At 40.6% G+C, this 14,300-nt stretch overlaps 1 protein-coding gene across 2 annotated transcripts in view; it reads right to left on the bottom strand.

Annotated features, from left to right (window-relative positions):
- LOC145355865 (P2X purinoceptor 4-like) overlaps positions 1-12,728 on the bottom strand; it is a 39,453-nt gene extending 26,725 nt beyond the window's left edge. For both annotated transcript variants that reach the window (XM_080208300.1, XM_080208301.1), the window contains exons 1-3: positions 12,432-12,728; positions 4,816-4,963; positions 3,677-3,748 (exon numbers count right to left, since the gene is read on the bottom strand). In XM_080208300.1, the coding sequence (XP_080064426.1) occupies positions 3,677-3,748; positions 4,816-4,963; positions 12,432-12,565 (354 nt within the window). In that variant the 5' untranslated portion in view covers positions 12,566-12,728. The remainder of the gene's footprint in view (positions 1-3,676; positions 3,749-4,815; positions 4,964-12,431) is intronic.
- Positions 12,729-14,300: the final 1,572 nt, after the last annotated feature.

Raw genomic sequence — 14,300 nt, 5'->3', positions numbered from 1 at the left:
AGCAAACATTTAAAGCAGTGTCACATGATGTGACAAATGCCTCCCAAGACAAATAGATCAGTGTAAACAAAATGACACAATGTGTGGATTTCAACAAGGTAATGCTAACAATCAACAAGACATTTATGAGATCTGAGTACTGTGTCCTGTTATGTGCAATTTTGATTTCCATATCTAAGGAAGTATATACTTGCCTTGAAGGCGGTACAAAGAAGATTGGTTCCTGGGATGAGAAGATTTTGCCTATGATAAGTTAGGCTATACTCTCTGGAGTTCAGAAATCTGAGAGACGATCACATTGAAACATACAAGATTCTAAAAGGGGTTTGATGAGATAGACACTGGGAAGGCTTTCCCCCTGGCTGGCAAATCTAAAACATAAAGGCACAGTCTCAGAACAAGTGAAGAGGGCACTCGGTAGAGTGCCATGTTTTGTCAACTAGGGGGCTGGTGTTAATGAGGAGATGGTAATGTAGTGGTAATATTACTAGATTAGTAATCTAGCGACCTAGTGCAATGCTGTGGAGACCTGGGTTCGAAACCCACCATGGCAGTTGATGAAATTTTAATTACATCTGGAATTAAAAGTCTAACTATCAAATCATTGTCAATTGTTGTATAAACTTATCTGGTTCACTAATGTCTATTAGGGAAGGAAACATGCCATCCTTACCTGGACTGGCCTATATGTGGCTCCAGACCCGCAGCAATGTGGTTTATTCCTAAATATCCTGTAAAAAAGGGCATTTAGGGGTGGGCCATAAATGCAGGCCTAGCCAGCAACACCCACAGTGCACAAACAAATGAAAAAAACTCAGTGCTATTATAATCATGCAGCTCTTCTTTTGAGGCTTTTCCCTGCCTGGTTTATGTTCTGTAATTACAAAGTTGAAAAAATACATTTTTTTTATTAATAGCTTTCATGTACTTGAGAAGGCTTCAGGCCTATCAACCTCCAACAACATGCACCAAAAACTCTGCCCTCATTGTAACAGCTGTGACAAATTTCACTACAGCAGCTGAGACCATCAACAACATTCAAAAACTGACAATATTCTAAATCAAACAACTCACAACATTCTCAAAGAAAAAAGTCAGTTTTCCCTATCACATGTCGTCAGATGGATCCTTCAAAAAATTCCAGCATCTGTACCTGAAACACATCTTTGATAAAAATGAATCAGTTTTTCCTTGGGCCATATTATATTTGTATACCAAGTTTCAGCTGGGTTAATACCAGCTGAGGTGTGAAGAAGCCCTTAATTGTTCATTAACTGCCCCTTAAGTGCCTCAACTGGTACTGGGGTGGGAAGACTGACTACAAGCCTTCCTGCCATGGACTTGATCAGGGCAGAGGTAGGAAGATGACAGATTCCGCACCAGCCACCGTCCCAGAATAACAGAACTGTTACAGTGCAAGAAGCTGCCATTCAGTCCATCATATATGTACCAGCTCCTTAAATGAGTAATTCCCTTAGGCCATTCTCCTGCCTTCTCCCCATAGCCTGGAACATTCTTCCTTTTCAGATAACAGTCTAATAAACAGCCTAATCCCGCCTGATTAATGCCTTTTCCGCTTTCAAACTAACCACAAGGGCAGCATAAAATATCACCCAGAGCAGCTGGACAGTTTGCATTTGTGTCAGTCTTTTTTCTTTTAGCTTGGTCTAGAATCAGCTGATCGAATTGAGTCAACATGACTTTGTGAAGAGTAGGTCCGATCTGGCTAATATAGTTGAAATGTTTGAAGTGCACACCATCATGACAAATAGGAGGATATCTATAAATGGTGCTATCTACATGGACTTCCTGAAAGCTTTGGATAACATTTTGCACAAGAGATTAGCAAAAATCAGAGTGAATGGAATTAAAAGTGACATGGATCAATAATTTGTTGGAAAGTTGGAGACTGAGTAGGGAAAGCATTCTTTCTCTGACTGACAGGTTATGACAAATGATGTAACCTACAGGTGTGTAGGAGTTGAGGGGGTTGAGCTATGAGGAGAGGCTGAATAAACTGGGCTTGTACTCGTTAGAGTTTAGAAGAATGAGGGGAGATCTCATTGAGACGTATAAAATGATGAATGGGATGGATAGGATAGAGGTGGAAAGACTCTTCCCGCTCAAAAAAGACAGTAGGACTAGGGGGCACAGCCTCAAGATAAAAGGGGGGCGGTTTAGAACGGAGTTGAGGAGGAACTTCTTCACTCAAAGGGTGGTGAATCTCTGGAATTCTCTGCCCGTTGAAGTGGTGGAGGCTGCCTCGCTAAATATTTTTAAGACGCGGGTTGATGGGTTTTTGATAAGAGAGGGGATTAAGGGTTATGGGGAGAGGGCGGGAAAGTGGAACTCAGCAGCGACAGATCAGCCATGATCTTATTGAATGGCGGGGCAGGCTCGAAGGGCTAGATGGCCTACTCCTGCTCCTATTTCTTATGTTCTTATGTTCTTATACTGGGGCCTCAGATTTTCACCATATATGTATGAATGACTAAATGAAGGAACAGAGAGTTGTATATCAGGTTTGCAGCTGAGGCTAAGGATAAGAGGCATGATGGATTGTATGGATGGGGCAGGCAATTGTAAAGAGACATACGGTGTGGGTGGACAAAAGTATTCCGGGTGGAGGTCACTACCTGAATGAGATAGGAATTTAAAAACGAGGAAGTGATGCTTCAGTTGTATTTGGTTAGCTACCAAATGGTAGGAAGAATATAAGCAAATTACTGTGGATGCTGGAATCTGAAACCAAAACAGACAATGCTGGAAAATCTCAGCAGGTCTGGCAGCATCTGTAAGGCGAGAAAACAGCTGACTTTTTGAGTCCGAATGACCCACATTTAGCAGGAAGGATATACTGGCCTTGGAAGGAGTATAGCACAGATTCACTTGATTGAGAACAGGACTTATGAGTTAAATTATAAGGATAGGTTGCATATTATTGGTTTGTATTCCTTCAAGTTTAATAGGTTGAGGAATGATCTAAGAGCTGTTTCAAATGATAGTTTCTCTGAATACACAATTGAATTTCATTTCTTGGGAATCAGGACCTAAAATTAGAACTAGGCCATTTATCAATGAAATTAAGAAGCCCTCATTCACACAAAGGGTAATGGAAATCTGGAACTCATTCTCCCAAGCAGCTGAGGACGTTGGATCAATTGAAATTAAAGACAGAGACGAATAGAATTTCGTTAAGCAAGGATGTCAAAGGATAAAGAACAAAAGATGTGTAAATGAAGCTGAGATACATATCAGATTTCAAGGAGCTGTGTAGCCTACTTGTTTTTCTATGTTCCAATGAATGCTAATCTTGAAAAAGCATTGAGAAAAGCAAATAGGAGGGGGAAGTTCTAATTTGGCACCAGATAAAAACAAGAGTCCAAAACAATGAAAAAAACCGGATATGTTAAATACCAAACTCCTCATGCTTTTTAGTCACCCTTTCCGATGAGAATTTTTACATTCATTGGTACACTTCCGTTGATGAAACCAGACATATGCAACAATTAGGTTGAGTACCCAAAAAGGCTGCAACTGACTTAATTTTAAAATGACTTACTGATTGGATCTTATATTACAAAATGGCTATGGTATCAATGCAGTGAATCTACGTGTTTAGTTGTAAAAATTGGTCACACCAACTCAATACATGGAGTAGCTGCTGAATTCTTACCTCAGGGCACCGACCTTGTACCTGATTCTTGGTAAGAATAAAATTAGTCATAACAAAGAAGGAGTTTTCTTGCTGTTGAGATAAGAAAATATGTTTAATAACATATACAACCATAAAGAAACAATAATGCTTGAATCATGAAATAGGTTTTTGTGTCATAACTCCCAGAAAACATTACACATCAATAAAACCTTCCACTTTAGTAACTATTTAAAAATAAATGTTTTTACTGTTTTAGAACTAGAAATACCCAAACAGATTTGGAATATATGTTCCCTGTAAACAGAAAAACATATTTATGTTGCAGTCAAGTTGAGAAATGTAAAGATAGATATTCATCTTTTATGCCTGGGTAGTTATCTGGCAAAGTAAATCAACTACTATTTATAGAATCTACCCAATTTTTTTATTGCATTCATTTTAAGGAATGAAAACTTGTCAATGAAAAGTCAGGCAGGTCCTATCGTGGATAGGCAATCTGTTCTACCAGGTTATCACTCAGCCAGAAAATATAAAAATCCACATCATCCTCTACGCTGCAGACAAATAAACACACACAAGCATTCTCCTACAGTAGAGAGAGAAACACAAATCCCAGCAGACTAATGTATCTCCCTCACTGGAAAGAGGGAAAATGCAATCTCCTTTCAGACAGATAAACTAAGTCAACCCAGTCCACTTGCAAAAAGATTGCACTTCTACAAAATACACCCTCCAAATTAGATGGAAAAAGATATGCACAGTGGAGAGACATAATTCCAACTTTTCTTGCTCCTCTCCCCCAGTAAAGCATACTAAGCCCATGGAAAAATTATGCAAATACAGTTAACTTCCCCTCTAGCAAGAAGGGGAAAAAGAAATGCAGTCAGCACCCCACTGCAAATATAGGGAAATAGAAAAGCACAAAATGGCAAAAAGCAATTAATTGATTCTCCCAGGAATAAAATACATGTAAATTCTTCTATGATATAGGAAATGCTAATTCTCTCAGACTCTTGCAACTCATAAGACTCACTTCTGCAGTGCACAAGTGCAGTAATTCAGGCAACTTCAATAAACAGTGCATTCTTACTAACAATCTGTCATAGGAAATATATACATTATGTGGTTTTCAAAGGTTTTGGCATCCAAAACTGTACCTGTGAAGGGATAACATAATCAGCTGCATCCCATAACTGTTCTTCAAGAGGTGTTGAATTTGTAATGGCGATACCTTTAACTTTGGTTGTGACTGAGCTGATGGTGGAATCGAATTCTTGATAGCCTTTCTCCCACACAAGTACCCATCTGGAATACAATTTTTTTCAATTGCCAATGTATGCAACAAAATTCTCAAATTGTGCTTTATTTGAATACAAATGGTTCTAAGGAAAGTTACTTAAGTGTATTTCTATTACAATACAACTGTGCTTTAGGGTTTTACTTGTATTTGAAGCAGTGTATTTGAAAGTGGCTTACCAACACTTTCTCATGGGCAATTTGGGATGGACAATAAATGCTGGTCTCCCCAGTGACTTTTCCATTCCAAGGACAATTTAAAAGAATATTAGTTGTACAATCAAATGTACTTACAAGTTCACATTGATATGGTAGTCTAATGGTTTATGGTACTGGACAAATGATCCTGAGGTCTTAAGTTATAATCCCATCATGGAAAACGATGGAATCAAGTGAAACAAATTTGGTATTTTGTAGGCAATCAGAGACGTAGCAATGAAAGTTGCTGGATTATCATAATCCAGACACTCGTTCAGTGCAGGTAACTTGCCACATCAGATCTGACTGAAATATGATTCTAGTCACAACATTTGGAATCTCTTAATGTCTTCTGAAGTGACCTGTCAAACAATTTAGTTACAAAACAACAATTATAAATCCAAACAAAAAGACAATTTCATCAGATCAGGACACAACTCAAGCAATTCCAGACCAATCAATTATACAAGCTAGTCAAGAAATAATTGTACTAACAGAATCATATTTGAGCTGTTGTAGCACCATAGATGGTAAGTGAAAGACTGCCCATATCCCAAATGGGAGTTTGAATCAGCTGCCAGGACAAGTTTGCAATTTGTGCATTGAGCAGTTAGCTAAAGTCTTTTATATAGTAAAGTTAAACATTTATTAAAATAAAGGAAAAAAAGTTAAAACACACAAACATTTTTCCATAGTTAACAGTATTTTACAAACATTTCCAGAAAATTTTTAGCTTAAGTAAAGTCAGAGGTAAACCCCTGTTGATAGCAACACTCCTTATAGATTTTCTAAACTATACAATTCCAGAAACATCACCACACAATGCCCAGCTGCTCTTAGGGTGCTCTTTGAGGGTGGCAGCAAACATATATTCATATATCTGACTTGAAACACACACACTGGGCAGAATTCTACAGTCTCAGTCAACCTGAAACTGGAAAATCCTGCCCGAGGTCAATGGACATTTCTCCATTGTCCGCCCCTCGCCTGCTCCAATACCGTGGCGGGCAAGGCGGTAGAATTCCGGCGACCGTCTTGTTTGAGATCTCACAACCACATTCTTCAATCTTTCCTGAAATCTGTTTTTCCCTTTGATCTTATACTCAATTGTTTTCTTCAATCCTTTAGAAATTCCCATTCCCAGAATTGATTAACCCTTTGGTTACTTTATGGCGACTAAACTTTAGAAATAAACTTAGTTATTTTGCCTCAATTATTTACAATCTCCAATTGTACAAGTTCCCTTTTCAAATTCAACAGCCAAATTTAAAACACTTCTTATATTTGCCCTATGTAAATTCCTATTCAACTCTCCAGGTTCTCTATTTCCATTTCAAAACACTTGCTTTCACACAGTCCTTGACCTTTGCAGTTTACCTGTCTTAATTTTAATTAAACCAGTCATACTGGTGACGTTAGTGTACCTTTAAGAAAGTTTTTTTTATCATAATCTCTGCAGCTCTCACGGTTTACTTATTTTCTTAGCTTACAGTCTCAGCTGAAGTCATTTGTTACCAGCTTGACTGGAGATGTCCTTTTATTGCTATTTCAATAGCTTAAATGGGGGTTTTGTATGTTTACTCTGAGATTGATTTTATGGCCATGCATTGTTAGGAGGAAGGTTCTGGTTCAGTTTTTCTTCCTTCCTAGGTAATTTTAAGGAATTTTTCTATTTGACTGCAGTTCTGAGTTTTAGTTTTAGAAGGGGCATCAAGCCGAAAAGAAGTCTCTATCTTACCCTGGTTTTGGAAATTCTGCTGGTTATCTGAAAGTAAGGTCTTGCCTTTTTGAAGGGGGGGAAAATCAGCTGTTGGTGGCTTGCCTAGAGTCCCTGGTGTTTTAGGAAGCTGTTCTGACTTCAAAGTGTTTTGAGTCTATCCAGAGAATTGCCGACTTCATCTAAAGTACCCTAGTACAGTATTATGTGAGCATTAGTCTTTGCTGTGTGTTGAACCTGTTTAAAGGCTTTTGTCTAAAGAAAGACTGGTTTTGATTGGAACACATTAGATATAGTTGTTAAAGGCTATACATTATAAGGGTTGTTTTCTTTTTTTGTTTGTAATTGATAAAAGTCCTGGCTAATTTTCTTACCGTATATTAACTCTATTCTTAAATAAACTCTGTTTGGTAAAAGCTCCCTAGTGGGTTATTTGAATTATACTTGAAGTGAAACATATGATGCACATCCTAGCCAATTTCAAGAGAAAAAACATATGATCCAAGCAGCCTCCATTAGACACTTTGGGGAGTTTCTGACCTGAACCATAACCATGCCGGAAGATTGGAAAACGGCTAATGTTATGCCGCTGTTTAAGAAGGGTGCCAGGCAAAAGGCAGGGAATTGTAGGCCGGTTAGTTTAATGTCTGTTGTAGGTAAAATGTTAGAATCCGTCATCAAGGAGGAAATAGCAAGGCATCTTGAGAGGAATTGCTTGATAGAGCAGACACAGCACGGTTTCGTTAAGGGGAAGTCGTGTCTGACAAATTTACTGGAGTTCTATGAGGATGTGTCTAGGGCAGTGGATAGAGGAGAGCCGGTGGATGTGGTCTTTCTGGATTTTCAGAAGGCGTTTGACAAGGTACCTCACAAGAGGTTATTGCAGAAGGTCAGGGGACATGGAGTTGGGGGTAGGGTGTTAGCGTGGATAGAGGATTGGTTGTCAAATAGGAGGCAGAGAGTGGGGGTCAATGGGTGCTATTCGGATTGGCGGTTGGTGACTAGTGGAGTGCCCCAGGGGTCGGTGCTGGGGCCTCAGCTATCTACCTTTTATATAGATGATCTGGAGGAGGGAACCGAGTGTATGGTGTCGAAATTTGCTGATGACACCAAGATTGGTGGAACGGCAAATTGCGCAGAGGGTGTGGAGAGTCTACAGAAGGATCTAGATAGGCTGGGCGAATGGGCCAGGAACTGGCAAATGGAATTTAATGTTGGCAAGTGTGAGGTGGTCCACTTTGGTAGGAAGGACTATTACTTACGTGGCGAAAAACTGCAGCAGGCGACGGTGCAGAGGGACCTCGGGGTCCTTGTGCATGAGTCGCAAAAACCCAGCTTGCAGGTGCAGCATGTGGTCAGGAAGACGAATGGGATGCTGGCCTTCATAGCGAGGGGGATTGAATATAAAAGCAGGGAGGTCTTGCTGCGGCTGTATAGGGCATTGGTGAGGCCGCAGCTGGAGTACTGTGTGCAGTTTTGGGCGCTGTACTTATGCAAGGATATTTTGGCCTTGGAGGGAGTGCAGAGGAGGTTTACTAGGCTGATACTGGAGTTGAGGGGGTTGAGCTATGAGGAGAGGCTGAATAAACTAGGCTTGTACTCGTTAGGGTTTAGAAGAATGAGAGGAGATCTCATTGAGACGTATAAGATGATGAATGGGATGGATAGGATAGAGGTGGAGAGACTCTTCCCGCTCAGAAAGGACAGTAGGACTAGGGGGCACAGCCTCAAGATAAAGGGGGGGCGGTTTAGAACGGAGTTGAGGAAGAACTTCTTCACTCAAAGGGTGCTGAATCTCTGGAATTCTCTGCCCGTTGAAGTGGTGGAGGCTACCTCGCTAAATATTTTTAAGACGTGGGTTGATGGGTTTTTGATAAGCGAGGGGATTAAGGGTTATGGGGAGAGGGTGGGAATGTGGAACTGAGCCACGACAGATCAGCCATGATCTTATTGAATGACGGGGCAGGCTCGATGGGCTAGATGGCCTACTCCTGCTCCTATTTCTTATGTTATGTTCTTATGATATTACAAAAAAAGGACTAATTCTCCTTACATTATCAACACCCCAAAATCCACACTGTAGCATCCCGTGCTATGTCCTTGCATCCCATTGGTACCACAGATAGTTGTGGTCTTAGAGTCTTTAATATTGAGTCTCGGCTTCATTGTTTCATGGCAGGTTAACGTTCCATGTTATACTATCAAAATAAATATTGGTAGACCATCTAATTATGAAAGGGATGTTGATTGGTTACACAGCTGTTTCTGATCCTATCTTTGCTAAAAATCTAGACTGGCATGCTGCTTACAGATAGCAATCAGCGACGTGAATTGGAAATTTTACAATCAAACCACTTGGAATTTTAATTTTCTGTTCTCTTTGTGGTAAAAACTGAACTTAACTACAATTTCCATCTTTTCCTGGAGGTAAACGGGTGGCACAGTTGTTAGCACTGCTGCCTCTCAGCGCCAGGGATCCGAGTTCAATTCTGGCCTCGAGTCATTGTCTGTGTGGAGTTGCACATTCTCCCCATGCCTGCATGGGTTTCCTTTGGGTGTACCGGTTTCCTCCCATAGTCCAAAGATGTGTGGGTTAGATTGATTGGCCATAGTAAATTGACCCTAGTGTCAATTTAGCATGGTAAATATGTGAGGTTATGGGAATAGTGTGGCATTCTGGTCAGTGCAGACTCAATGGGCCAAAAGGCCACCTTCTGCACTGTAGGGATTCTATGATTCGATAATAAACACATGTTATGGTGAACTGAATTAAATTGTTCGCATTAACAGAAATTATTGAACATGGACACAGAAGTAGCAAGGAAAATGTCGGCAAAAGAATTGCCTGAAAGCATATGCATTCATATAGCAACTTAACGAAACTTCAGGATTTCCCAACCCCACAGTTTTAAAATGTCGTCACAACTATTGCAGCCACATAATCTTCATACAGCAAAGTCTTACAAGAAGCAGATCTGCTAAATGACCAATTAGTCTGTTTTATTAGATTTTGCTGATTAAAAGAGTGATATTAATCAGGATACTTGGATCATTCCATGCTCTTCTGTGAAACATGATGGAATATTTAACAAAACATTTGAGGTACTGTACAGTTGGACTCAGACAGACGTTAGCAGGAATGGGTAGGTAAAGCTTCAGGAGAGGTGGTCAAAAGCACTATTGAAGAGAAGGACATATAGCAAGATAATGAGGGGAGTAACAAAAACAGATAATGCTGGAAAATCTCAGCAGGTCTGACAGCACCTGTGAAGAAAGAATAGAACCAACGTTTCAAGTCTAGACGCTCCTTCATCAGAGCTGAAAGCGACGAAAATCAGGCAACATTTATGCTATGAGGATGTGGGGGCTGGAATTGGACAAAAAAATGTAAATGTGATGATGAAGGCTGAGAGGGGAGTATTTGTGAGGGAGAGGGTGAAGGGAGTATTTGAGTGTTGAAGAATAAAATTGGAAAGCTAGAGAAATTCAAATTGTTCTTTTAGAATAAAGTGTCTCACAACACCAGATTAAAGTCCAACAGATTTATTTGGTAGCACAAGCTTTTGGAGCATTGCCCCTTCATCAGGTATTCCACTCACCTGATGAAGGGGCAATGCTCCGAAAGCTCATGCTACCAAATAAACCTGTTGGACTTTTAACCTGGTATTGTGAGACTACTTACTGGGCCTACCCCAGTCCAATGCTGGCAACTCCACGTCATAAAGAAGTTAGGATGAGATTTAGTAGGAGTGTACAAAATCACAAACAGTTTTGGTAGTTTCTCCTTATTTTATTTGGTTCCCGCTTGAACAATATAGTGATTTTAAAATTCTCATCCTTATTTTTCAAATCGCTCCATGTCCTCACCCTTCGCTACCTCTGTAATTCTCTCCAGTCCCACAACCTTTCAAGAGAATGGCAATCCCCTAATTCTGGCTTCAGTATACATCACTTTAATTGCTCCACCTCTGAAGGCTGCAACTTCGTTTATTTAGGCCATAAACTTTGGAATACTCTCCTTGTTGCTCTGCCTCACTTTCCTCCATGAACGATCTCCTACTTTTGGTCACCTGACCTAATACAGTATTTTCTTATGTGGCATTGTTTAATAATGCTCCTGTAATGTGCCTTGGGAAGTTTTATTGTACTACATAAATGAATTGTTATTTCTGTTAGAGAGGTTACTAGCAAAAGGATACAGGTAATAGACAAACAAAACAGACGAGATGAGTTTCTAAAAAAAATCTGTTGTTATAATCTGGAAGACAGTGATTGAAAGGGTGGTAGAAGCAGTTCCAATAGTAACTTGCAAAGGGGGACTGGGTAAATGTTTACAAGGGGAGATTTTGCAGGGCTATGGGAAAATAGCAGGGAGGTGGACATAATTTGTGGTGGCATAATGGCACAGTGGTTAGCCTCACAGTGCCAGTCTCCTCGCACAGTCCAAAATATGTGCAACTAGGTGAATTGGCCATGCTAAATTCTCCCTCAGTGTACGCAAACAGGTGCTGGAATGTGGTGACTAGGGGATTTTCACAGTAACTTCATTGCAATATGAATGTAAACCTATGTGTGACTAATAAATAAATAAGCTTTACTTTATAATTGGGCAGAAGAGACAACACGGGAATGATGGGCTGTATGGCTCTACCAGTGATTCTATCACTCAAAGGATACATTATCTTCCCCAAACCCCAGAACAATAAGCCAGAGTTCAACTGGTAAATCAAAGGATCATAGACAGGGTCTATTACTTTAGACTATGAGTCACACGTAGGCTTACATTCACACTGCAATGAAGTTGCTGTGAAAATCCCCTAGTCGCCACAAGCCAGCACCTGTTTGCGTACACTGAGGGAGAATTTAGCATGGCCAATTCACCTAGCCGCACATATTTTGGACTGTGGGAGGAAACTGGAGCACCCGGAGGAAACCCACACAGACAAGGGAAGAATGTGCAACGCCACAGACAGTGACCCAAGCTGGGAATCGAACCCAGGGCCTTGGCGCTGTGAGGCTAACCACTGTGCCACTGCGCCACCACAAATTATGTCCACCTCCCAGCTATTTTGCCATAGCCCTGCAAAGTCTCCCCTTGTAAGTATTTACCCAGTCCCCCTTTACACCACAGAACCAGCTCTGACTAGCACCCGGCGAGAAATTGAAGGAAGCAGTCCCACCCAGAGATGCCTATGCAGAACGGGTAGAGGACGAATCCCCATTCTACATTAAATGGAAGTGAAACTCAATCATATAAAGCACTATTCTTTCATTGGTTCTTGTTCGAGCACTGCTGACGCATCGTCTGTCATGATTCAGAATTGAAATCCCAAATCCGCCGTTGTTGAGAAACATTTTCTGCGTTATAGGCAGAAATCCAGCGTGATTTTTCGAACGTATTTTACATGTCCAAAGGTCGTTACCTCTCGGATTTTGCAATTAGCACATCCACTTCGCAATTTAAAAAAAAATCCACTAGGAATTTCTGTTACGCTAATAATTCCATACAATCTTAACCGTTTATCCAATAAAAAAAAGCGAAAGTGTGAAAGTGTAGCTCACCCAATAACGTAGGCTAGGATGACCAACTGGACCACCCTGTTTATGGCTCCAACTTTTTTGTTTCTAATGAGTACAATCCTGGGAGTATCATATTCCAGAAGAAAATCACAAACTACTGTACAGCAGCCCGTCATTGTGATATCCCTTTTCAATATGAGACCTTAGGTCCCCCTCTACCAGCGGGAGAGCCAAATCCTTCCCACTCGTCATGTGATTCCACTGTTTATCTTTTCGTAACATACTCATTGTATTCATAGTGAATCAGCGTTTTATTTGCTCTGTGGTTCTGCGGTTTGATCAACCGTTTTCGATCCTCCAGATAGAATCATGTCTGAATCTGAGTCGGATATGAAATGTGTTAATGTCCTCACCCCCTCCCCCGCTGTGTGCCATTAGTGGAGAAATCCGGGAGTTGGGTCCTTTTTGTTAAGCTGTCACGAGTAACACAGAGATTGAGTAAGTTAATAAAACAGAAAATGCTGGAAAATCTCAGCGGGTCTGGACAGCATCTGTGGAGAGAGAATAGAGTCACAGAGTCTGGATGACCCTTCCAGCATTTTCTGTTTTTATTTCAGATTCTGGCATCTGCAGTATTTTGCCCTTTTCTGAGTAAGTTAACTTGATTGGAGCTGAGACCAGGAAAGCCGCCAGTCCAGCCCTCAGTCTACATTGAGGTAGTTGCTATTGCACTGGCAGTTAAAAACATAAGAAACAGAGTAAGAGTAGACCATTCAGCCCCTCAAGCTTGCTCATCATTCAGTACCATCATGGTTCATCTTCTGCCAACTTCGAAATGTCCTGTTTATACCAACTTTCTACTTACTGTCCAAAATCAATCTTCCATCCATGCAAATATATTGCCCCCAACTCCATGAGCCTTACTTGCCTCCTACTAACATTTGTGCAGCATCTTGTTGAATGCCTTTTGGAAATCCAAGTACATCCACTGGCTCTCTTTTATCTATTATTCTAGCTACATCCTCAAAAAATTCTTATTACATTTGTCAAACGTGATTTCCCTTTTGTAGATCATGTTGACAATCTGACCATATCCAAGTACAAAATTAAGACTTCCTTAACAGTAGATTCCAGCATTTTCCTGGTGAATAATTATGTCCATTCATGCATTGGCAGCCTTTATCACCCATCCCTAATTATCCATGATAAAATGGCCACCTCCTGGACCACTGGAGTCCATGTGGTTTGGGACACTCAGTGATATTAGGGAGAGAGTTCCAGGATTTTGATCAGTGACAGTGAATAAATCTAGTGCAGGATGTGGTAGCATTCCCAAGCAATGGTGGTGGAGGGAATGGACATTTAAGGTGGTAGATTTGGTGTTAATCAAACAAGCTGTTGTGGGAGCTGCATTTATCCTGGCAAGTGAATAGTATTTAATGACATTTTTACTGGTGTTTTGTGGACAGACTTTGGGGAGTTTGGAGGTGAGTTAACCGATGCAGAATTCCCAGCCTCAGACTTATGCTTGTAGTCACAGTATGTATATGGCTGGTTCAGTTAAATTCTGGTCAATGGTAATTGCCAGGATATTTATGATGGGAATTCAGAAATTATAATGCCACTGAACATCAAGATGGTTAGATTCTTTCTTATTGGAAATGGTCAATATCTGGCCTGTGTATAGCATAAATATTACTTGCCACTTACCAACCTAAGCCTGAATAGTAGCCACATATAGCTGCAATTGGACCAACGACTTCTTGGTCCACGGTGAATGGACCACTGTCCATTCAGTGGTCCATTCCACTGAACCACTGTATAACTATCTGATCTTTTGACCTTATGTGGGAGGGAAGGTAATTGATGAAGCATCTGATGATGATTGGATTAAAGCACCACCCTGAGGAA

The sequence above is a fragment of the Carcharhinus amblyrhynchos genome, chromosome 20 (assembly GCF_965287045.1).
Source record: "Carcharhinus amblyrhynchos chromosome 20, sCarAmb.v2.hapA, whole genome shotgun sequence".
NCBI classification, from domain to species: domain Eukaryota; kingdom Metazoa; phylum Chordata; class Chondrichthyes; order Carcharhiniformes; family Carcharhinidae; genus Carcharhinus; species Carcharhinus amblyrhynchos.
This window is presented reverse-complemented; position numbering and strand designations above follow the sequence as displayed.